Consider the following 26,281-nt stretch of genomic DNA (forward strand, 5'->3'; position numbering starts at 1 on the left):
CCCAGAGGGGCGGAGGTTGTTATTCCCCTTTTACAAATAACCTTGCTAAGCCTTGGTTTGCTTACAAAATTGACAGAAGGCCCCCAAGGTTTTGAGAAGCAGAATGAGGCTGCAAAGCCAGGCCTGTCTGACTCTAAAACCAGTGCTTTTCTAAGTCTGGACTGTCTTCCGACATGCAAGGAGCTCCAGGGCCCTGCCTGCATTTCAACCCTGAGACGGACTCAGCCAATGAAACAAAAAAGAAAAACAAAACAAGACTAATGGGAGATAATTTGTGAGTCTGAAGCAGAAAGAAAAAAAAAGCTACTATAAAATTCAGACGTGTCTCTTTCTTTTGGAAAATCGACTTTTCATTATGGGGCTTTAATAAACATGCTAGCTTGAAAATAAAATCTCCACATTTATTTACAGCACAGCAAAGGAAGACAGGACTGAGGCCACACATCAGGACAAAGCACACAATAAAAATATCAAAAATACCCTAGCAAGACACAAGGGGAATACGTAAGATGTGAGGATGCCTGGCCAGAGTGGCTCAGATGGTTGAGCATTGTCCTGGGCACCAAAAGGTTGCCGTCATACCTGGGTTCAGTGCCCAGTCAGGTCCTTTACAGAAAGCAACTGATCAATGTTTCTCTCTCACGTGGCTCTCTCTCCCCCCGCCTCCCCCCCCCACACACACACACTCCTCTGCCTTCCTCTAAGCATATCCCACAGGAGGATTAAAAAAAAAAAAAAAGATGAGAGTATACAAGGCATAATTTCTATACAAATTTAGAGAGAAGACTCAAAGAAATACACAGGACAAAAATCGTGCCCCAAAGAAATGAATGTAAACAGACATTTGTGGTCCATGGCCAAGTATGTGGGCCCTGTGATTAGCTTCAAGAGCTTACTGAAGCCGAAGGGAGACAACTGGATATCGCGTTACTCACAGAAGCTTATGGATGCTGCTCTGCAGCCAAATATCAAATTTCCAAGTCTCCCAGCTCTGTTTCAGGGGAAGATGCCCTCATCCCCAAATCTCAGCCAACGGTGCTGGATGATGAATGTGCAACAACCAGTTTCAAGTGTTTATTCCCCAGACGTAACTATAAACCACAGCCACCTGACCATGTAGGGTCAACGCGCCCTCTTCTAACTATGGGCAACGACCAGCTGATGGCCAGTTATCTCACTGGGCCTCAAAACTGGGGGACACCTGTCATGTGAACAATCTTCCCATAAGCAACCAATTTCAGACTCAACAGTAAAACAAGTCTACGGGAACCACGGTCCCTGCGACAGAGACATCCAACTCCACCTCTGTCCCTTACAAGTCCTGAGGCTGGGGGGCCACTTTCCTACCCTTCCTTGTGCCTCTGTTTCCCTCTCTGAAAATGAAGGTATGTCTATGGGGATTAAAACGAAATGTCATTCATAGAGCAGGTAGAACAAAATCTGCTGACCACCAATAAGTAAAGTTCCATGGTTTTTGAGAAACACAAGAGGGCAACCTATCGAATCAAGCCATCTCTGCAGCCACTGCTGAAGCCCAAGTTCTCCCCCTGTAAGGCCCCAGCCCCCCAACAGGAAGTGCAAAAAGAGCTAACCTCTGAGTAGCATTTACAAAGCTACTATAGGCGAATCGCAAGGTGATACACTTCTCCTGCTCGTTTGGCCCCATTCCTTCTTACACTGGGCTATCTTAGACTTCAAGCTTTCTGAACCCACCCAGGGACCGTACAGCTCACTGAGGTACGGGAGAAGGAACCGGCTTCCACGTCGCTCTTCACAGCACCCAGCACCCAAGAGCATGCCCCTTCCAATGAAGGCACGAGCTCTACTAGAGATCTCAGTGTGGGCACACCTTCTGTAACCAGGGGCCAGTGAGCTGGCGAGCAGAGCAAAGGTGCTAACCTACTAGGATGTGTCCTCCTTAAAGGCCAAAAAAATGCTGGAAATTCCTAGGACAGAGCAGTTCATTCCTTTGGGTTAATGATCACCCTCCTCTGATCTCTTTTCAAATCTGCATAGCTTTCATCCCCTTGTTACAAAAGCAACATAGGTTCATTTTAGTCAAACCAGTAATAAAACAGATGTGCAAAAAAAAATAAAAAGTTTTAAAATATAAATTCCCCATTTGCTCTTCAAACAATAATCATAATAAAAGAGATAAAAAAATATAAGCCACCAACTTACAGGGTGAACTGACTGCCCTTGGCAAAAGGGTTGGAGCAGCAAAGTGGAGGAGGGATGGGCGGAGACACCCTCCCTGAAGTGGGGGAGGGGAGGGAAAAGGGAAAGAAACGAAAGCAAGGAGGTGAACACAACGTTTGCCTGTAACTGCTGCCACCTTATAATTTCTAGCTGTGAGCCAGATTTCACAGATGTGTTAAAAAATATGTAAGATGATTTTTTTTCTGAACTTGAAACAAATCATTCGTGGCTTGTAGAATACTAAGCCACAAATCAAGTGTGAGGGGCACTTTGCTATTTCCCGGGAAAATCCATCGACTTCCTAAAAGGCAATCGTGGAAGCAACATCAAGTGATGTGAAATGCCAAGTCACTGTCTATGGGAAAGCTCTTTGTTTGCCCAGTCTAAAGGAAGCAAGTCATTTATTTCCTTGCACACACAGCCTAGGGGTGACAGGCACAGGCTGTCCAGGGGAATGGGATTTTTAAGCCCCTAACGTCCAGTCTGGGTGGACAGACATCTCTGCCTCGAAGCAGATCAGGGCACCCCCTGGGAGAGAGGCGTCAGGAATACCTGGACATTCCGGATAAACCAGGCCAAGCCTCTCATCCAGTGAGAGAGGAGTCCGCCACCCTCCTGGCCTCCCAGAGCACCCGGGGCACCAACATCTCCTGCCACTAAGAGCTTCCCAAGATGCCGCCATCCAAGCATGGGAGCTGCCTGCAGAAAAGGCGGTCTTCCTTCTCATGGGAAATCTGTAGAGGAAGCTGAAAACAATGCCCAGTGTTACTTAAAAGAGATTTTCTTCTGTGGCAAGGAACTTAACAGGATTACTTGTCAAGGACCTGCCCCTTCGCTTACAGTGGAAGAAAACCTGTTTAGACGGAACTACTTTATTGGGGGGAAAATGACCCCGGAACATTTGAAATACCTTGACCTATGATGTAATGTCCTCCAAGGAGACTGAGCCAGCGATTCTTCACTGGCCATGAAGTCACCTATCACCTCGCTGAGTGTCCAAGTAAGTAATAGCTCCAGATTGATTGACGGCAATGAATAATACCCGCAAGTCATAAACATCAGCAGAAACCCAAGAAATCCAATTCTGCTGTATTGTTTTCTACCTGTCAGAGGCCACAGCTGTATTTGCACACTGCCTATACATCAGCTTCTCAGCTGCTGTGGGTTTCCGCTGCCGATTGGCTCTCCAGTGGCTGGGGTCACGGCGTTTCTGTGCAACAGAGCTACCGAGGTCCCAGAGGTGATCACAAACATGTGGACTCCACTTTTCATGACCTGAGATAAGGCAAGTGTAAGTTTTGGAAAAGAGCGTCACCACCCTGGATCAAAACCAGGCAGCCCACGCACTGCCTCCTTTTTAAGCCCTGAGCAGGGTTTTAATGGCCCCACGGCAACACTGGGTTTATTAAAAGGGATCTTAATCAGCATTTACTCAGATCCAACTATATTTCATACTGTACAGCTGGTATGCAGAGATAATGGATTAAAAAAACAACAACACTACACACTCAATGAAAACTAAATTTACAAAAGCTAAGGAAACAAAGAAAAATGCTATAAAGAGAAAATGGTGAGATTAATGCTGGGCAATGGAGGAGGAGTTTTTGATGTTTACAAAAAAAGGAATATGGATCAGAAACCAAACATAGTTGCCTAAGAGACATTCAGTGATATACAGAAAGAAATGAGATTTCCAAAAGAAAAGCTTTATTTAACTACATCAAATCACTAAAATGTTCAGAGTTTAAGCCCCATTAAAGTTCTTAAAATCATTAAGAACTTTATAATCTATCTTGGCATGAGGGAAAAGGTTAAGAGAGTGCTATGGACTGAATGTTTGTGTCCCCCCCTCCCCCCAGCCCTGCAAAAAAACTTCTAGATTGAAACCTTACCCCCTACCGTGAGATGGTGAGGAGACAGGGCCTTTGGGAGGTGATCAGGATTAGATGAGGTCATGAGAGGGGAATTCTCACGAGTGGGATCAGTGTCCTTGTAAGAGTAGCTCGGCCAGCAGTCTGTGGAAGAGGGCTCTCACCAGAACCTGGCAACTCACCCTCCACAGCTGCGGGAAATAAACTTCTGTTGTTTACAAGCCACTCAATCAAAGTATTTTTGCTATAGCAGCCCGAATTGACTAAGACAGATAGATAGGCAGGCAGGCAGAATGAGATTTGATATAGATATATAGGTACACATACTTGTAACTATCAAATAACACTAAAGGGTAAATATTAACTAACACTAGAAGGCAATATTTTCCTATTGTCAAGTATCGGGTATAGATAGATAAAGGCAGTATTTAGAATCTTCCTGTAGACAAGAGGACTAGAGAAAGCTTCCTGGAGGTGAAAACAAAATTAGACCCTGAAGATAGGTCAGATTTGTCTTGAGCAAAGAAGGAAGGGAGACATTTCAGGCAGAGGGGATCAAAGTATGTGTGACGCACACAAGGGCCACTGGAGGATTAGGTTAGAAATGCACAGTTTCAGGCTCCCCCTCAGACCTAAGCATCACCCGGGGGTGGGGCTTAACAAGCCCTCAGTGGGGTCCTGACATGAGCTCAAGTTCAAGACGCGTCCATGACTTCATGATAAATCTGGATCGCAATATGCTTTCAAGTAAATCCTTTAAGAAATATACAAACAGACTGGTGGTTGTCAGAGGAGGGGAGGGGGTTGGGTTGGGGGACTGGGTGAGAAAGGTGAAGGGATTGAGAAGTACAGATTGGTAGTTACAGAATAGTCACAGGGATGTAAAGTCCAGCATGGGGAATATAGTCAATAATATTGCAATAACTATGTATGGTGCCAGGTGGGTACTGGAAATATCAGGGGGAACACTTTGTAAAATATATGATTGCCTAAGCACTATGCTGTACACCTGGAACTACTATAAAATAATATTGACTTTCAACTGTAATTTAAATAGAGATATACAAATTTAAGAGAAATATGGGTCTATTTTATCTAATGCACAGAAAAATTCAAGTTCTTGATGCCAGACTTCCTTCAATGTCTATTTTCCCCTCTTCCTTTTTGGCCTCTGTGTTGGAGTGCTTTTCATGACATTTTAAAATTTGTGTGAATGGGAAGGTGGGGAATTCACTCCTCATTTGATTTATGACCAAAAATATCAAGCTCTTCATGTTTCAGGATGGACGTGCTGTGAATTGAGCACTGGCTATACTGTGGCTCCTGTCCCTTTTCTACAGAACCACGATGGAAGAAGGATGCCTGTCTAAACTGCACTCCACTGACCATGACAAATGCTCTCTGAAAGGAAAAATTAAGAGATCTGGTGTTTGCTTTAAACATATACACGTGTACCGAATTCCACCCGGGAGTGCCCAGGATTACAGATTCCAGGTTCCTATGTACCCACTGTCACTGTTGCTAAGATTACTAAAGAGAAAAGAATATATTCATTCAGGAAAAATGATAGTAACAATGACAAGCATGTTTGAGTAACATCTAATTTAAACCCGCAACATGCAGTCTTCAGCATGCATAGATGCTGATTTTGGGCGGGGGGGGGTTCATCTGGAGACTGTGATTCCTACTTTGAGTTTCACTTTGCTTTTCGGTTAGATTTTCAAAGTCTTCAGATCACCCCAAATTTTAGCATACCAAGTTTCTCCAGCCCCTTTTAATACATAATAAGTTCCTAATGATTTCATGTGAATCCAGTAGTAACTATAAAAAGCCATGTAATGTGACACACACTTTCCAATTCCATTTAAAGTCCCAAGAATGCCCGACTAGGGTTGAATGACATCATTATCTCTGAGTTATTTTAAGCAACCTTTATTATTTATTAATTTATTTTTTATCCTTACTTGAGGACATGTTCACTGATTCAAGAGAGAGATGGGGGGTGGAGGATGGGGGTGAGAAAGAAACATTGATGTGAGAGAGAAACAGTGAATGGCTGCCTCCCAACTGGGGACTGAACCTGGAACCTAGGTATATGCCCTGACCAAGAATCCAACCAAAAACCTTCCGGTGTATGGGATGATGCTCCAATTAGCTGAACCACCCAGCCACGGCTAAAAGTTGTTTGTTTGTTTTTAACTTTAAACACAGGATACCCAAATACTCTCAGGTTGAATTATAAAATGAATTTTGGGTGCAATTTGGTTGAATATTCAAGTAAGGCCATGGAATTATTAGTGGAGCTCCTTTTTATCTTTCTGAGCATTTGTTTGAAATTTGATGCTCTTTTGATGACCCTCCACACCAGCAATCCGCATTCACTCCACAGCCTGGTAAGCACAGAAAGACAGACCTTCATGTAATCAAACCAGGTCCAAGGAATTGTGTTTGTATTAGTGCTGGTTGTCCTAATATCCCTGAGCTGACCTGTACATGTCTGGCATGAAACCAAACTGAGAAGATAAAATCAGATATTCCATCCATCAACTGTCAATTATATAGGTACGATGGAGTAAATAGAGCAGAATGCTAGCTATAAAGCCCTCAAAAATCCACACAACTAAAATATCCTTCTACCAATAGCTTCCACAGCCTATTGATCACAATGCACGCATTCTCATGTCTGCAGAAGTTTGCATAACCCGTGGGAACGCATCCTGAGGAGGACAATAACAAAGTTCCTTAGTGCAACCCAAAACTGACATGAGCTGAACTTGAAAGAGATGGGAAACAGCACCCATCCACCCCTCCCATACCCACCCCTCCCATACCCCCTCCCTCCCATACCCCCCTCCCATACCCCACTCCCATACCCACCCCTCCCATACCCCACTCCCATACCCCCCCTCCCATACCCCCCCTCCCATACCCCTCCTTCCATACCCCCCCTCCCATACCCACCCCTTCCATACCCGGAACACAGACGCTGCTCAGGAAAGGCCTTTTGTAGGGACCTTTCTCCCTTTGGCAGCCCCACTGACGAGAGAACAAAGGTTCTCAGATCTAACAGCTTCAGTACCCACTGGCCATGGAAGCTTCTAAACAAATCGCACCAAAAGGTCAAAGGGGGAAAAAGGGGGCATATGTAATACTTTCAATAATAAAGATTTTAAAAAAAATCCACACCAAATAAACACAGTGAAACTTACGCAGCGGATGCCCAGTCCCCGTCAGCGACAAGGTGGTTTCTGTCTGGTCCAGGAAGCCCCTGGACAGTGGCAGTCGTGGGAGACGGGGAGGAAAGTGAGTCCAGACTGCTGGTGGGGGTGTCCTCCTTCGAAGGGTTAGGGCTGTCACCTGTGGAGGAGAAAAAAATAAGGCATCAACTTTCAAACGAATACTCGGGGGAGGGAAAAAACCCAACTCCACTAATAATTATACCATATCACCTGATTAGTCAATCAAATTATATCCAAAATTACATTTACAAAGCAGCTTGAGAGTACTGGGTGTCCTGACTTTAAAGATTTTGTTAGTGTGTTTTCAATCAAAGATGCTTAAAATACATCATAGATAATACACAGTGAGGAGTGTTTTCCCCAGGAGAAAATACAATGATCAAAATCAGATCAAATGGAAGATGAAAGCCTTACTAGCGGCCACAGTGATTGCCTAATCTCTAAGGAGCACTGTTATGAATTACAAGAACAAGTCAGAGCAGCACACCGGCCCCACAAGGTCCAACCTCTCACTTCCTAGTCACCTGATAGTTCTTTTTTTAAATATGTTTTTATTGATGTTTTTAGAGATAGGGAAAAAGAAACATAGATGTGAGAGAGAAACAGCAATTGATTGTCTACAGTATACACCCCAACCAGGAACCGAACCGGCAACCTGGGCATGTACCCTGACCGGGAATTGAACCGGTGACCTTTGGGTGCACAGGACATCTCTCAACTGAGCCACACAGGCCAGGGCACCTGATGGTTTTTTAAGTGCCAATCACCACTTAGCACTTAATAAATTAAAAAAATCTAAGGGACCTTGTCTTCTGAGCTGGATTACAATTTAAAAGCACAACTTATTAAAATCCCAGATACAGAGAAATTCCATTTCCCTGTGAACATTAGGGAGGATGTGATACAAGAATCGAGCCCAGGCAGTGACTCCAGAAGATGACATCAAACCAAAACTAAAAGGCACTTCAAAAATGGGTTGCATGATTCATTCATTCACAGAGGACCACTTTATGGAATATGTTTAGCATCATTTGTACACATTATGGTAGAAAATACGGAAGATGGAAAAGAGAGGCCCCCAAGAGCAGTGGTTTCCCTCAACTGGTCTTCTTGCTGTCACAGTATCGCAGCTGCTACAGACACACATGAACAGCACCCATCAGGGCTTGAAACCCCCCTCAGCAAGACTGACACTCCCCTAAATATTAACTATTCTACTGCCTTGTAGAGGTAGCAACATTCTATTAAGATGGCCCTGATTTGGCATTTGTTTTATAGGTGATGGGTCTCAATAGCTGGCCAACAAAGTGCAACATGGAAGCAGATAATACATAAGGTGGGAGTCCACACCATCAGGCACAAAGAGCTTCTAGCCAATCAAACCTTACATTTCTCCTCAGCCCTAAATCCTCAAAACAGAGCATGCAGAAATGCCAGGAGCAGCAAGGAACGTGCTCTCAGAAAGCCATCTCAGACAGCTTTCACTTCTAGGAACAGGAAAGCACATGAGAAACGCTGGGATCTGATTAAGCTAGATCCCAAGATGCTAATCTTGAAAATTGACTGTATGAAATCATTCTTAACAGGTGTACCATTAATAAGGCGGATTTTTTTTTCAATAGATGAAATTACACGTATCTACAATAATTAGAAATATGCAAATTGACCATCACTTCACGATGCCCACCAGCCAATCAGGAGTGAGTATGCAAATTAACCTCATCACCTCTGTGGAGACTGACAGCAGGGAGGAGTCAGCTCCCAGCACAGCCTACTTGGCCGTCGCCACGGTGACCCAGGAGCAGGCAAGCGCGGCCTGCAGGCAACACCCAACACAACCTGCTTGGCAGTCGCCACGGTGTGGAGCAGGCAGGCCCTGCAGAGAGCAGAGAACCACGGGGAGCGGGCCTAAGCCATCAGTAGGACATCCTCTGAGAGCTCCTGGATTGGAGAAGGTGCAGGTCAGGCTGAGGGACACCCACACCCCCTGCACGAATTTCATGCACTGGGCCTCTAGTGTTGATAAATATGCAATTTGATATGTATGATATTTTGTTATATTGACAACAAGCCTCAAAACTTCATATGTCAAATTTGCTGAAGGTGTTAACATCATAGATATTTTTACACTTAAATATGTTGAATTTCGTGCCAAAAAAAAAGAGCATTTGCGGGAAGTTTTAATTCATTACTTTATTTTGAAGAAAAGTGCTGCTGAATATTTTGGGAAGCTTATGGTGAACATGCTCCATCTCAAGATACTTGTGAATGCTGGTTTAAACACTTTAAAAGTGATGATTTCGATGTGAAAGACAAAGAACATCCAGGTCAACCGAAACAGTTTGAAGACCAACAATTACAAGCATTATTGGATGAAGATGAGTGTCAATTTCAAAAACAACTTTGCAGAAAGATTAAATGTTGATCAGCAAACAATTTCTGATCATTTACAAGTAATGGGAAAGATTTTAAAGGAAGGAAAACGGGTGCCACATCAACTGAACAAAAGACAAATGGAAAACCGAAAAGTCACCAGTAAAATGTTGCTTCAAAGGCACGAAAAAAAGTCTTTTTTGCATCAAATTGTGACTGGCGATAAAAAGTGGATTTATTTTGACAATCCCAAATGTACAAAATCATGGGTTGATCCAGGTCAACCATCAACATCGACTTCAAGGCCAAATCACTTCAGAAAGAAGACAATGCTCTGCATTTGATGGGATCAGGAAGGTGTGATGTATTATGAGCTTCTAAAACCAGGTGAAACCATTACTTCTGATCACTACCAACAATAAATAATCAATTTGAACCATGCTTTGATCGTGAAATGACCAGAATGTTCCAGAAGACTCAGCAAAGTAATTTTGCTTCATGATGACACACCATCACACACTTCAAAGCCAGTTAAAGATACATTAAAAGACCTTGCCTGGGAAGTATTAACCCACCCGCTGTATTCACCAGACCTTGCTCCTTCAGATTACTACTTGTTCCAATCGATGGCACACTCACTTTCTGAGCAACACTTCAAAACATACGAAGAAGTGGAAAATTGGGTCTCTGAATGGTTTGCCTCAAAAGAAGAAAAGTTCTATTGGGATGGTATCCAAAAATTACCTGAAAAATGGGGGAAATGTGTAGCTAGCAATGGACACTACTTTGAATAAAACACTTTTGATGTTTTTCTTGAAATTATCGTATTTTCTTTGATTACAAAATCCGCATTATTAACCGATACACCTGGTATTTAACTCTGACCCAGTTTGCAACTAAAACTAAGGGAGAGAACCTTAGACATGGAAATCTAGAAAAGCTGAATTCATGGAAGTAGATGATGAAGGAACATCGAGCTCATTTGCAGAAAAGAACTAGATGGGCTTGAGCTATCCAGGCACCAGGGAAGAAGTAGCCTGTGTTTCCTAGTGGGCTGTATCCCAGAACAAAAATAAATCAAAAGGAAGTCATAGTGGTCTATCATTGGGTTTAAACTTGGCCCTTCTGCGTGGGGCTTAATGACTCTAATTTGCTAAGCACGTTTGCAGTGGGGGGCGTTAGAGATGACGGTGAAGGATGGAAGGAGGGATTCTTTATGGGGACAGTTATGGGAAGATACCTGGACGATCCCGTACAGAAGACTCTGGGAAGGAAGTGTTTTCTGAGCCTTTTCTTTCATGAGTGTGCTGTCAGGGAAGGCGTGAGATGTGGTGGGGCATGAGATGACCTGATGTCTGTGATCAGGTCTTCTCCCTGGTCTAAGTCGCCCCGTAAAGCCTCACTCTGTCCCCATTCACAAATGTGCAAGAGTCTACGGCATGATTCCTCGTTCAGTGAAGTCACTTTTCTATGGCCCTTCACTACAAAAGTGTTTAGATAATCAGTCATTCAGCCCCACACAGAGGGGCCAAGTTCAAGACAAAAGAACTGAAACCCAATGAAGACACTATGACTTCCTTTTGACTTATTTTTGTTCTGGGACACATTCCCCCCCCCTCCCCCCCCCCCTGGAAACACCTGCTACTTCTTCCCTCGTGCCTGGACAGCTCAAGTCCATCTCACTCTTCTCTGCAAATGAGCCCAGGACTGTCAGGCCGCTCACCAGTGTTCCTCATCACGAGTAAGGGCTGTCTTCAACATTAAGAACATTTCAAAACAGAAGCCCAGCATGGGGCCTAAAGGAAACTCCTGAACATTTACCTGCACAACAGCTCCCACTTCAGGGCCTGGTTAGAAGTAGCAAAATAGGTTCAGCTCTGAAGCAGACAGGATAACCTTAACATGAGTCAGACACACACACAGCTTGCTGGCTCCGGAGGCTGGATGCCAGCCCTCAGCTCTCTGGGCCCCATTCCCTGACTGCAGGGCATGACAGAGCAAAAGCAGCAAACAAGGGCCTGGGACCAGCTTACTCCCTGAATCACTCCCACAGGGAGAAACCTGTCAATGAGAAGCAACTGTGGGGAACTGGCGATCCAGGGTCTAATGTTACTTTCAAAAGATACCTGAACTGTGTTTACAAACAGATACCCCAGCTCATCCACACTGCCCCCAACCCTCTCCCCAAGCCAACTGACACAGCATAAACTGTCATTCAACGGATTACATCCCGTTCTATTAGAATTTCTCTCTTCCTTCCCGCCATACAGTGGCGATCTGAACCCTCAGGTGAAAACAATATTGGTAGATGGGAATATGTTTACACAAACTGATCAAACGAAGCGATACCTCACCCTACTTTTAAAGGGCACATATAATTCCTTTTGCCTTCACTATTCAGGAATGAGCTTTTTTACTTGAGAATCATGGAACTCAGGGAACACCAACACCAAGCACATCAACAGTAAATACTCATGCACATGTCTGAAACTTTAGTTCCCCAAAACCAAATCACTACTTTTTACCTTGTATGAAAAGAGTACGATTTAAAAAACAAATTCTATGTTCAATGATTTCTGGAATGAAGATTTTAACTCCTATGAAACTAACGTGTACTTGAGAATTAAAATCAGATACTTTCACCACTTTTCACATTTCATTTGAGTGTCACACAACTTCTTAGGTGTTGCACACTAACAGGCTTCTACGGACAGAATAATCACCTGTGAGCAGCGAAGTTGTTCCAAGTAAGTGAATGCAAATGGTGCTGACCGGCTTTCCTTATGAACAGACTCCAAACAAGAAACTCACTAGAAGCGGAACTACCACTGTGCAGAAGAGAAAATGACCCTCATAACGTCCGGCTTAATTCCCACCCTTCCTGCCTCTTCTCTCCTTTCTCACAACTGTAAGCAGAAGTCAAGTTCGCATTTCACTGTCATCTAATAGTTTCCTGACCTGGTTTTACATCCCCATTTCTATTATGCATTTTTTGAGGATGTAGACCATGTCTCAATCTTGGTAATCCTTGAAGAACACAATACAGAGCCAAACAAATCACAAGTCTTCAGAAAATACCGACAGTGGACTCACTTCCACGAGAAATATCATGAACACAGAAAGCCAATGCCCGTAGGAATTAAGAAGTGAAAAAAATCTACAAATCTCAAAGTAATGTTAAAAAATCTGCACCCAACTGCCAATTTTCATCCTCTCCCCATTCAAGCCACACGCATCTCTAACTTTCTATATTCAATCAACAAGCATTTACGGAGCTTCTGCTTATGTACAAGGCATACCACAGATGCTGAGTTATAAAGGTGAAGAATCAGTCCCTAACCGAAGATGCTCGTAGCTTAGTGTGGAAGACAATCAGATAAAGACAAACAAGCAGAAGGTGGTGCATGTGGTAAGATGATTGTATCAAGCAGCTTTGAGATCCAAAGAAGGGAATTTCCAAACCTGCCCAAGGTGGGAATGAAAGACGTGGGAGTCAGGCAACGGGAATAGGAAAAAATTATCACTAACCTTTCGAGCAAAAAAAAAAAAACAATAAAAAACCCTCATAAAGATAAACAACCCAATCAAAAAGTGGGCAATGAACCTAAATAGAAACTTTTCAAAAGAGGACATAAGGAAGGCTAAGAGACATAAGAAAACATGTTCAAGGTCACTAATCATCCAAGAGATGCAAATCAAAATGACAATAAGGTACCATCTCACACCTGTCAGAATGGCTGTCATCCACAAATCAACAAATGACAAGTGCTGGCGAGGATGCGGAGAAAAAGGAACCCTCATGCACTGCTGGAGGGAATGCAGACTGGTGCAGCCACTGTGGAGAACAGTATGGAGTTTCCTCAAAAAACTAAAAATGGAACTCCCATTTAACCCAGTGATCCCACTTCTAGGAATATATCCCAAGAAACTAGAAACACCTATCAGAAAGGATATATGCACCCCTATGTTCATAGCAGCACAATTCACCATAGCTAAGATTGGGAAACAGCCTAAGTGCCCACCAGCAGATGAGTGGATTAAAAACCTGTGGTATATCTACACAATGGAATACTACGCTGCTGTTAAAAGGAAGGAACTCCTACCATTTGCAACAGCATGGATGGACCTGGAGAGCATTATGCTAAGCGAAATAAGTCCGTCAGAGAAAGATAAATATCACATGATCTCACTCATTTGTGGAATATAATGAACATAAACTGATGAACAAAAACAGATCTAGAGACAGAGAAGCATCAATCAGATGCTCAAACCTCAGAGGGAAGGTAGGGGAGGGTGGGGGTAAGGGGGAGAGATCAACCAAAGGACTTGTATGCATGCATATAAGCATAACCAATGGACACAGACACCAGGGGGGTGAGGACATTAGCAGGGGGAGGGCAGAAATGGGGGGATAAGGACACATATGTAATACCTTAATCAATAAAGAAAGAGAAAAAAAAGAAGGCTTTTTTGTTTTGAAGTTTCTTTAATTATGTCTTTAAGAAATAAATTGAAAGAAAGAAATATTTAAAGACATAAACAAATAAATGCTAAAAAAAAAACAAAAACTCATAGAGAAAATATCAAGACTGGAAGCACAGAAATAAGCAGGTGGCAGTTTTCAGAGCTACAAGTAGTTGGATTTGTCTAGAGAATAAGGTCAATAGCCAGAATATGAAGGAGGGTGAAGTTTTGAATATACCAAGGTATTTGAATTTGTTCTACAGGCATTGGGAGGTTATTGCTGAGATAAAGCGAAGAAGTGATGTGATCCAGAGAATGGATTCAAAAGGGATTCAGGTACTGCAGTCATTAGAATTCTCTGAATAGATGAAGGGGAAAGGGAGAACCTAAGATGACCTTCAAATTCTTGACTTAGGGAATAAAAAGACTTGGTTCTGAACCAAAGCACCTAGGTGAACCTGGAGGAGGCAAAGGGGTGGAAGGAAGGTAGAAAGAAGGTAGGAGAGGAGAAGGCCCCAACTCATCAGACCCATGTTTACACACACAAAACCCTCCTTCACGATGCGCCACGATTCTAAGAGCACAGACAAAACTAACACAGTCAGCAAATGCAACAACAACAAAACTACTCAGAGATTTAGAGCTTTGTACTATGTAGAACAGAAATGGAACTGCCAACATCCAGGGCCCAGAAGAAATAAATTGAAAGAAAGAAATATTTGAAGACATAATGACCAATTCATCAAAATTAAAGAAACTTCAAAGACCTCAATCCAAAGGATTCATAGTGCCAAACGGGAATAAAAAAAAAAAAAATCCTGTTTTAAGATACATTATTGCAAAATTTAAGAATCCTATATAATAAAAGGGTAATATGCAAATTGACCCTAACAGCAGAACTACCGGTCACTATGACACGCACTGACCACCAGGGGGCAGATGCTCAACACAGGAGCTGTCCCCCTGGTGGACAGTGCACTTCCACAGGGGGAGCGCCACTCATCCAGAAGCCAGCTCATAGCTGGCCAGCGCAGGGGCGGTGGCGGGAGCCTCTCCCACCGCCACGGCAGCGCTAAGGATGTCCCCCAAGGGGTTCCCAGGGCTGAGGGACACCCTCCCCCCAGTGCACAAATTTTCATGCACTGGGCCTCTAATATTTAAAAAAAAAAAAAAAACTGAAAGAGCAGGTCACACAAAAAACAACAAACTGACATTAGAGTTCTTAATAGCATCAATGAATGCACAACAATATTGAAATAATATATTTAACGTATCAAAGAATTTTGAACATAGAATTATTCAATCTCACATTCAGGTATGGCCATAAAAAAAGTATTACACATAAATACCCAGGTTTGCACACAAAGAACTATATTGATAACACACAAAGAAAAATAATATGAGATGTTCAACAAACTTGATAATGTCTATTGTTGTCTTTTTTTAAACTCTAGGGCAAAAGAAAAGGTAAAAACACAACCAAAATTATCCAAAGCCCAAATTCTGGAAAATATCAACATGATGGGATGGACAGCCCAGAGAGTGATGACAGTGGAGAGAGAAATATAAATAATTTCATTTAAGAAGTCAACAGATAAATGAGATTATAAATCCCCAAATAAGGGAAACCTTAGAAACAAAACAGACCATATGTCATTGGAAATAGCAGAATCACATTTGCTTTTTTGAAGAGAAGGCAGGAAAGAAAAAATCATGTATCAAAATTCACTAAATAAACATAAAATGACAGAAATCCTAACATAATAGTAATTACAATATATATAAATGGATTTAACTCACCAATTAAAAAAGCAGTGAGTCTCCAAACGTATATTTTAAATCCAACAATATGTTAACTACAAGAAACATGCTTAAAACAAAATAAAGATAGAAAAAAAAACAAAGATAGATATATCAGGCAAATGTGAACCAAAGAAAGATAATGATCTTAATAATCTGCATGAGAAACAAAGAGAGTCATTTTATACTGATAAAAAGACAAGATGATCAAACAAGAAAAAAAGCACCTAAATACCTAAATGATACAGCCTCAAGGAACAAATAGAACTATGAGGAGAAACAGAAAATTCAACAATTGTAATTGGAGATTTTAACACACTCCTCTCAGATACTGCTATCAGCTAGGGAAAAAAGACACTAGGAAAAAAAAAAAAAAAAAAAGACAAGGTCTCCGTAATAAAAAATACAAAGCTGATCCACTTTACACACATACCATACACCTAACACATCGAATATTTATGAAGGAAGACTAAAGTCTTAAAGAATTCCAAATAATAAATATCATGCATACCAGACAAAACATTCTCAGGCCAAAATTGCAAAGTATTTAAAAACTAAATACTTAGATGTTACATTTTCCATATGCTGATAAACTAAGTGTGGTTAAAAAGAGAATCACAATAAAAATTAAGAAAAAATTTATAACTCAGAACAATAAAAATATTTCTATCAAAATTTGTGAAACACAGCAAAATAATACCAAAGAGAATTTTATGGCTCAAAAAGGAAACAGAAATGGTTCAGAATATTTTTATGCCGCATTTAAATAGGCAAACTTCCTACATAATAATAATCAAAGAAGAGTCACCATGACTGTTTAAATACTGAAATTAAATTCAGTCAGGGTGAACTCTCAATAAAACTAAAATTTACTAAAATATATTCGATGTCTTTTTTATTTTAGTTTATTTACTCAACAGGAATTACTTGAATACTATAAATAATTATACAGAGGCTATTCCATAAAGTAAAAATTTAATACTCCTAACTGTTATTTTTATTAGAGGCCCGATGCACGAAATTCTGCAAGGGGCTCAGCCCTCACAGCCCTGGCCAGCCCTTGCAGCCCTGGCTTCATCCGGAAGGTTGTCCAGACGGTCGTTCTGCTGTTCGGTCTAATTAGCAAATTAGCTCATCATTATAGAGGATTATCTGCTGGTATGTAAGACTTTCTCCCAAATCACAGTGGACATTGATGAGAAAATGTGGTTTAATGTATAAAAATTCACCCTAAATACAGAGTAATAAATCACAAAACTAAACATAATCTACTTTACTTTTGAGAGTAGCTTCAACTAAAATCAGGGGGCTTTGCCCAGCTGGCATGGCTTAGTGGTTGAGCATTGACCTATGAACCAGGGGGTCATGGTTTGATTCCTGATCAGGGCACATGCCTAGGTTGTGGGTTTGATCCCCAGTGTGGGACGTGCAGGAGACAGCTGATCCATGATTCTCTCTCATCACTGATGTTTCTATCTCTCTCTCTCTCCCTCTTCCTTCCTCTCTGAAATCAATAAAATATATATTAAACAAATAAATCCATAGATAAATAAATAAGATTTAAGAATCAGATGAGCTCTTAGCAGCAGGGGGTGAACAAAGCTGCTCTGATTAACTTCGCCCCATGCCCCTCTCCCCTTGTGCCTGGACTCATGCTCCTGTCATTCTGTGTTTTCCATCTTTTAAATGGGGCTGACCAATAATAAGCAATGATGTCTTGCTTAGAGTAGTTCAGCTTCTCCTTTGCCCAAATGGTGTGCCTGCTCTGATGATGCTCTCTCCACTGGACGGAAGGATATCCTGAAAGACAAGCATTCTCTGGGTAAAAGTCGAAGTAGCAGACAGACTAACAGATCTGGGAACGAAGCGGAAAGGAAGAGTTTTAAAACTGGGAGAAAATTATGAAATGCTGCAATAGGAGCAGAGTTTTATTTGTTTGTTTTGCTAGCTTATATAAGCCTATTCAAAGCATAACCTCTGAACTAAGCAGGAAACATTCATGCTGCCCTAGTTTCCACTACCATGTGGCAGATGTTCTGACATCAATAAAATCTCCTTCAAACCATAGTGGTCTTTCCTCCAAATGTTACCTAGGACATAGGGGGTACTAAAACGGAGAGGGGAGTCTAGGATCCAGAACAATACTCCAAGATTCATGTCATAGATACTCTGACTTACTTTGCTATAATATAGTCTGAGTAGCTATATTTTACCATGTCAAAACTGGTTCCTGATGCTGCACTGACAAGTGTAAATTAGAATGAGCCAACACTCATTTCTCCTCCCCTCAGCTCAAAATGCTGTTGAACTTGACATTGTAAATAAAACCAAGTGCTGAACAGCCAATATGGAAGTGATCTGTAAAAATAAAGCTAACTCTATCTAGAAGCTGGTGAGAAGCTCCAGATATATGAAACAGTAGCAAGAAAACATGTCTCCACCCATTTCCTCTTTTTCTTGTTTTTTGTTAATCCTTACCCGAGGATATTTTTCCATTGTTTTTGTTTGTTTGTTTTTTGTTTTTGTTTTTTTAGAGAGAGTGGAAGGGAGGGGGATAGACAGAGAGAGACACATCAATGTGAGGGAGATACATTGATTGGTTGCTTCCTGCACCCCCCGACCAGAATCAAACCCGGGACCCTTTAGTCTGCAGGCCTGTGCTCTTTCCAATGAGCAAAATCAGCTAGGACTCTGCTGATTTTCATAAAGTCAACCTGATAGATAGGATGGGGGCAACAATGGAACCTGATGGCTGATGGAGATCAAAGGCTATAGCTATTCATTCTTCAATGATCAGTGCTTGGGAAGAAGCAAGGCTGTTCCCTGTAATATGGTGAATATAGGTCAGGATTGCCTGACTCAAGAGAGCTAAGACATCATAGAACTGTCAGACTAGATCAGAACAACAACTCATCTTTTAACAAGGAATTCTACTTTTAACAAGGACACCCAAAGACACTCTAGTTGTACATGGCCTCACCCTTCCAACCCAAGCCTGCTTGCTTTCCTATCACGGGTGAAACTGTTGTGGAGAGTGAAACATCCAAGCGTTCCACCTCTGATAAAGGAGCTTGGCCTCCAGAGCAGCTTGCCACTCACTACTGCTCCAAAGGGAGGGTCACAGTTGCGTCCGGTATGTTGTTTTGCATCTTGTCCTTGGCACAGGCATCCCATAATTATTAACTTACAGACACACGGGTGGCCAGATGCCCAACTTTCCTGCAAGGCTGAGGAAAATGGGGCATGGCCACACCCAAACATCACAGAAGACAGCATGTCTTGCCTAGCTGGATTATCTCCGAGGGATGCATCCAAGTAGGCCACTCCTTGGATACGGAGGAAAGGTGAACAGACTTGTTTCTTCACAACCTACTCTCATGCTTGGCTGGGCCAGAACCTCGTGGAGTTCATGACCTTCTCTGGCTGGAAGCTGTGGTGTACACGCAGAATGGCTGGTGCACAGCAGAGCAGCTTCTGAGCAGCAGGCCTGACAAAAGGTGTGGCCAGATCCAAAGCCCCAAGGGGCACCCAACCAGCCAAAGAAATCCAGCACTCCCTTCACATCTCTCTATATGCAGACGACTTGAACTTAAACGGCCAGGTAATGGCAATAACTTGCTTTAAGAGGCACTATCACCCTGGCAGGTATGATCAATGGTTAGGGCAGTGATGGCGAACCTATGACACGCATGTCAGCACTGACACGCGTAGCCATTTCTGATGAGGCGGCCGCATGCCGAGGATGAAACATTTGCTGCTCCTGAGGATGAAACATTTGCAAAATAATGTTTTTTCCTCAAAGTGACACACTACCCGAGTTATGCTCAGTTTTTTGGCGAAGTTTGACACACCAAGCTCAAAAGGTTGCCCATCACTGGGTTAGGGCATCGGCCCACACACCAAAAGGTCCAGGCTTCAATTCCCTGTCAAGGGCACCTGAGTTTCAGGTTTGATCCCACCCCTGGTCGGGGCACCTCTGGGACACAACCAATTGATATGGCTCTCTCACCTCTCTCTCTCTCTCTCTCTCTCTCTCTCTCTCTCTCTCTCTCTCTCTCCCTCCCTCCCTCCCTCCCTCCCTCCCTCCCTCCCTCCCTCCATCTCTCCCTGGCCCTTCCTCCCTCCATTCCACTCTCTCTGGAAAATCAATGGAAAAAATATCCTCAGGTGAGGATTAACAAAACAAACAAACAAAAAAGAGGCACTATTCATGGTGGCATTAAACAGGTGATGGTATTAAACAGGTAAGATCTATAGAAGAAGAAAAAAGTCCTAAAACAAAAATTAAAGTTGATATATTTTTTAGGCCAAGAATCAATTCTTATCCTTCTCAAAACATAGCCCAGAAGATTTACATCATAGTATATTGTACATTAGTTTCCCTTAAATGAAGAAGTATACAGCGAAGGGGGAGTGCGAGGGGAAGGGGAAAACGGAGGGGGAGGGGGAGGGGGAGGGGGAAGGGAGGGGAGAGAAGAGAAGTTAGTTCCTTCCTTAAACTAATTAGAATAATAAAGATAGGTTAGGGAACTCAAAGTTTGACTTTAAAAGTGAACTTTTGAATTGCTAATGTAATTGGGTAGCGCTCTTTAAAGGGCAAACCCAACACTACCACTCAAAGGGAATTCTTTCCTTCCATAGAACAGTAGGTGGTAAATGATGACTGTTAAAAAAAAAAAACACACAGTCTAGATTCTTTGATCAGAAAATCATCCCTAAGTTTTACATTAGGGAAAGGGGCAGGGGGTACAAGAAATTATCTCTGCCAAATGCCCATTAAGGAAAGAAAGCTAATTGTGTTTCTCAGCAGAGGGAGGTGCACGAGAGACAGGTTATAATTGCCAAGTGGAAGGAAAGGTTCCTAAAGTCCCACTTAGCCCCATTCTCAGTTCCACTGCAAGTTAAAGCTATGTCCTGCTGGGTGGGGGGCAAGATGTCCCAGTTCCTCTCAGTCCATTTTGCCCTTGTCAACACAAGACCAATCATGAGGAAACTAAGTAACAGGCAGATCCATGACAGGCAGTGGCTAGATGAGACTAATTGAATCAGATAATACAATTTCTCCAGCTGAAATCACAACTGCAAAAGGGAAATGTGACTCTCCATGGAACCTCTCACCTCAATCACAAAAGCACAAAAACAAAACTAGGTATAGATATGTATTCGCCTCCCCGAAAAATAAAACTGAATAAGAGAAAAAGCAACTCCTGAACTAGAAATTAACATGTCTCATTAAGACATGAAAAGATGTAAATGACATTGCCATAAAATGATACTGCAGATTTTATTTTCTATTGTCCAAAGGTTTAAAAAATAAAGCATAATGCTAGCCCCAAAAAGCTATTAGATAGCTAAGATGTGCCAAAAGTGTATGCTAGAAAGAGCTAAGGAGGGAATCAGCTGCATTATAATCACACTAGTGGCCCGGTGCACAAAATTTGTGCACAGGCGAGGGGGTGTCCCTCAGCCCGGCCTGCACCCTCTCCAATCTGGGACCCCTCAGGGGATATCCGACTACTGGCAGTTGGGACATCCCTCTCACAATTCGGGACCGCTGGCTCCTAACCACTCACCTGCCTGCCTGCCTGATCGCCCCTAACTACTCTGTCTGCCGGCCTGCTTGCCCCCAACTGCCTCCCTACCAGTCTTCTCGCCCCCAACTGCCCCCCCTGCCAGCCTGCTCACCCCCAACTGCCCCCCCGCCAGCCTGATTGCCCCCAACTGCTCCACACTGCCGGCCTGCTCACCCCCAACTTCCCCCCCTGCCGACCTGATCACCCCAACTGCACTCCCCTCCTGGCCTGATTGCCCCTAACCGTCTCTGCCTTGGCCCTGCCACTATGGCTTTGTCCAGAAGGACATCAGAACGTCTCCCAGTCTAATTAGCATATTACCCTTTTATTAGTATAGAAGATAGACAGAGGCCGGGTGGGGGCCGGCTGGTCTGCCCTGAAGGGGGTCCCAGATCAGGGTGGGGGGTGGGGCCGGTCTGGGCAAGGGGCCTGGGGCAGTTTGCAGGCCGGCCATGCCCCCATTGGGGTGGGGGTCCCTGTTGGGGGGCGTGGCCAGCCTGGGCGAGGGGCTGAGGGCCGTTTGGGGGTGGTTTTCAGACAGCCAAGCCCCCGGTTTTGTCTGGAAGGACATCTGGAAGATCTCCGGAAGGTCTCCTGGTCTAATTAGCATATTACTCTTTTATCAGTATAGATGACATAAAAACAGATTCTGTCAGAACCTCAGAGCAGCAGCTAACAGGCCTTAGGTTACAACTCCAAGGACCACCTCTACTTCTTGAGGTTGACTGAAGTTGTTAGCAATCCTATATAATAAAAGGCCAGCCACCATAAGCATAATGACCAGAACGACCAGAGACCAGAACCACCACAGCCCCTCACTGGGCTGGCCCTGCCCCCAAGCAAGTGGTTAGGGGCAATCAGGCAGGCAGGCCAGTGGTTAGGGGCAATCAGGTAAGCAGATGGCCCCTCCCAAGGCTGGCCCTGCCCCCCAGCAAGCAATTAATGGTGATGAGGTAGGCAGGCTAGTGATTAGTGGTGATCAGGTAGGCAGGCCAATGGTTAGGGGCAATCAGGTAGGCAGATGGCCCCTCGAAGGGCTGGCCCCACCCCCCAGCAAAGAAAGAGGGAGGCCCAGGCCAGCCAAGCCATCGCACCCCAGCCTGTTGCCTGCAGATGGAGGCCACCGGTGGCAGGGAAGGTGGGGGACAGCGCTGTACAGATGGCAAGCAGTGGCAGCGGCGGGGGTGGGGCCAGCTGCCTGCAGCCCAGGGAAGGAAAGCCCGATAGGCCCTGATCTCAGGCCAGGCCTAGGGACCTTCCCCGAGGGGTCCAGGATTGTGAGAGGGTGCAGGCCAGGCTGAGGGACCCTCCCGAGTGCATGAAGTTTCGTGCACCAGGCCTCTAGTTCAATTATAAAATGAATAAGACAGGTTCGGTTGCAATGTTAACAGAAGTCAAAGCAAATTGCTCTCCTCTAGAAAGCAGAGAGCATTTTTATATCATAATCCCAGACCAGAGGCATTATTTACAGACTGAGACTTCTGCCCACATAAAGAAACAAAAAATATAACTACCATGTACTATTATTCTTAGGAAACAAAAAGTTAATCAGATACCATCTTCCATAAACTTCTGAGGGAGGCTGACACTGTGACAGCCCAGGGAAATTTAGAACAAGTGCTGGGAACAGACTCCAGCCCAGAGAGACAATGAAGGCTACTGGACTCCTAGCCACTTACCTATCCTCCTCCCCACTATTCTTCTCACATAAGAATGTTAATTACTGCCCGGCCAGTGTGGCTCAGTGGTTGAACATTGACCTATGAACCAGGAGATCACGGTATGATTCCTGGTCAGGGCACAAGCCCGGGTTGCAGGCTCAATCCCCAGTGTGGGGCGTGCAAGAGGCAGCCGATCAATGATTCTCTCTCATCATTGATGTTTCTATCTCTCTCTCCCTTTCCCTTCCTCTCTGAAAGCAATAAAAATACATTTTAAGAAAAGAACGTTAATTACTATCAATTCGCAGATTAAGACACTAGTGACCAATGAACCTATTTATTACACTGGACAGAAACCAAAAGACTCAGTTTCATTTTCTATGAAAGTATATGTTTAAGCCCTCTGCTTCATACATCAGGCCCTCAGGAAAATAGAAGCTAAAATTCTGAAGGATTTACTACCTGGATGGTGTATAGCCATTAACACATTTGTTCTTGGCAAAAAAACACATAAAATTTTATTGCCCCAAACTCATGAGGCGTAGAGGAGAATTTGTCGAGATCATAAAAGACAGCAAGAAGTGACAGAGATTTAAATCCAGGTTAGTCTGAATCCAAACTTAACCACAAATAATTCTACCATTCAATAAAATTCTTTGCTGCCTAAGTGCTTCCAGTGATATAGGTTCCCCAAAATGCTAGGACAATGTGATTCTGAGAGAGCAGCCCAGGTAGAAGGTGAAAGACATACTAGCTCGAACAGGAAATCGCTAAGCAGCAAGAGCTACCCTTTCTCAACGTGGCGCCAATAAAGTCTCTTCATGCCAACTCATGCAAGAGGGACTCCATACCCTTCTTACTAGGGCTCTGCTTTAATTCGTTCCACTTGGAATTGGCCACGCTGAGATAAAACACCTTCTCCTTCAAGATTTCTGCTCATCTTCCTGGCTACCAAAGAGAACGTTTCAAATCAGTCACTCTTGACAGCCTTTAAAATTTCTATTTCGTTCAGGATAAACAATACTTCGGTTGGTTTGAAAAGATGTTTCTTAGACAGCCTGGCTACCTCCTACGCTGTAAGAGTTTCAAAGAGGGCTATAAAGAGAGTGACAGTTGCCTGCGTTCAGAACTAGAAATTAAAATACAAGCTATTAGAAGTGAAGAAAAAACCCACACCGCAGGGAGACAAGCTTTAAAGAATTTCTCTCTCTCCTATAAATCCCAGTTACCTGCCATGAACTTATTTTCACCACAGAAGCAGCTATGTACTTTATAAAGGCGTTAAATACACTTTCTTTTTCCCCCTCCAGAGAAAGGGGGAAATGTTCAGCCCACGCAGAAGCAGACTGAAGATTATACAGGAAGTCATATAACAAGTTGCCTTGTGCTTTGTCACTAACGTTGGGGGGGGGGGGGGGCTGGTGTTCTGGAAGGTTTCTGGGGGAAGGGCGATGCAGGGGAGGTGGCTCCCATGATGTATGGGGGCACACCACAACTCAATTCCAGCCCTGAAATTTCTGAGTGCCTTTTCCAACCCATTGATCTCAACATTGTAAAATTGAGTTAAGAAATAATCTGTCTACATATACTGTCACTGATTCAAACCTGGTCTTAGACTTCATTTCACAACACAGTAATTCCATGTCAAGGAATCATAACATTGCAAGAAGTCTTGGCACTCAGAAAATTATTACCGAGGGCACACCTTTGAAGTGTCATGCAAAAAAATAAAATAAAATAAAAGGATAAGAATCAGAAGAAGATTACCAAGCTTAAAACAAAGATATGCTTGGGTCTGGGTACTTGGGTTGATTATAATTCTGTGTCAAAAGGATGAGATATGTCTAAAAGGAAACATCAATCACTATAGCATGTGTCACTAAAAATCCATGTCAACAATGGTTTTAAAGCGGTTATTCTCACACATAAGTGTCCTGGTAACATTCTGAGGAGGACAGGGTAGTTGCAATTCACTTACAGAAGCATGTTTTCAGGAAGGCAATTTCTAAAGACACTCTCCTGGGAACTGAGATTAGTGAGTACCCAGCCTGTTACCGTGGCCTTCCTGACTCCTACAGACAACATGTGTCCTGCTCTGGTTTTAGAGACTGATCCCCATCAGGACACGTTCCTCCTCGGGACAGAAGGAGCATGATCATGCTTCACTGCACATCGACAGGTGCATTTTCACGTTTTTGCTTAGAAGGCTCTGCATCCATCACTGCAGCACCACAGTAACACATGTTCAACAGAACGTGCCGCAATTAGCACATCCGAGATTAGGGTGGGAAAGTGCCAACCCAACGGTACCCATCACACCCACTCTAAAATAGCTTAAATCCTGCCGGCTGAGTTGCAAGAGGAGTTTGTTTTTGACTCACTATAAATCATATTTTGGTGTTGCCTAAATAAATAAACTGCTCCATCATGTATTTAAAAAAGATGGGCACCGAGTACATAATTACCCAAGCAGATACAAATAAGAACAAGTCCTGTGACTGTCTAGGTCTGTTTAAAATTAAAGCTAGCATAAAGGAAGAAAGGGAGAGCTTAGTAAAAATTCAGATGGTCTTATTCCCTTTCACTTCCAAAAACTTCTTTAAAAAAATGTTTCTGCCTTGAATGAAAAATAACAAAGAATAAATCTCATAGAGCCTCATGAACTTTCCTCGTATTGGGGGCATTACAATGAACACAAGCCTCTCTTTGCATAGAAGCAGTAAGGACAAATTTGGAGTGAACAAAGACACAACATACACTAAACATTTTCAGAGTTGCTTCACTACCAGCTCAAGAGAAATAAAAACACAAGGTAACTTGAGAATGAAATGAAAGCAACCTTTGACTTTTCATCTTCTTTTTAGCAGAGAGAGGTCTACATCATATTTTGATATTTCACAACTGACTTAGCCAAATCAACTCAGCTTTGAAGTTTGTGAGATAATTCAATGCTACGTAAAAATGAACACTACAGCTTCTACGAAATAATAAAAGACAAGAATTTCAGTAAATATTTAACAGCTGCTCTATGTAAAGAAATCTAGCTAGATACTATACCCTTTTAAGGCCATAATAATCATCACCAAAGATCCATAGGCAAG

The 26,281-nt window shown here is 43.1% G+C and overlaps 1 protein-coding gene across 1 annotated transcript in view; it reads right to left on the reverse strand.

Moving 5' to 3' along the window:
* Positions 1 to 26,281, reverse strand: part of ARHGAP10 (Rho GTPase activating protein 10) — a 265,531-nt gene that overhangs the window by 13,281 nt on the left and 225,969 nt on the right. Inside the window, exon 20 of the mRNA XM_079771261.1 lies at positions 7,280 to 7,427. Within this exon, the coding sequence (XP_079627387.1) occupies positions 7,280 to 7,427 (148 nt within the window). The remainder of the gene's footprint in view (positions 1 to 7,279; positions 7,428 to 26,281) is intronic.

The sequence above is a fragment of the Cnephaeus nilssonii genome, assembly GCF_951640355.1.
Source record: "Cnephaeus nilssonii genome assembly, chromosome: 5".
Lineage (NCBI taxonomy): Eukaryota > Metazoa > Chordata > Mammalia > Chiroptera > Vespertilionidae > Cnephaeus > Cnephaeus nilssonii.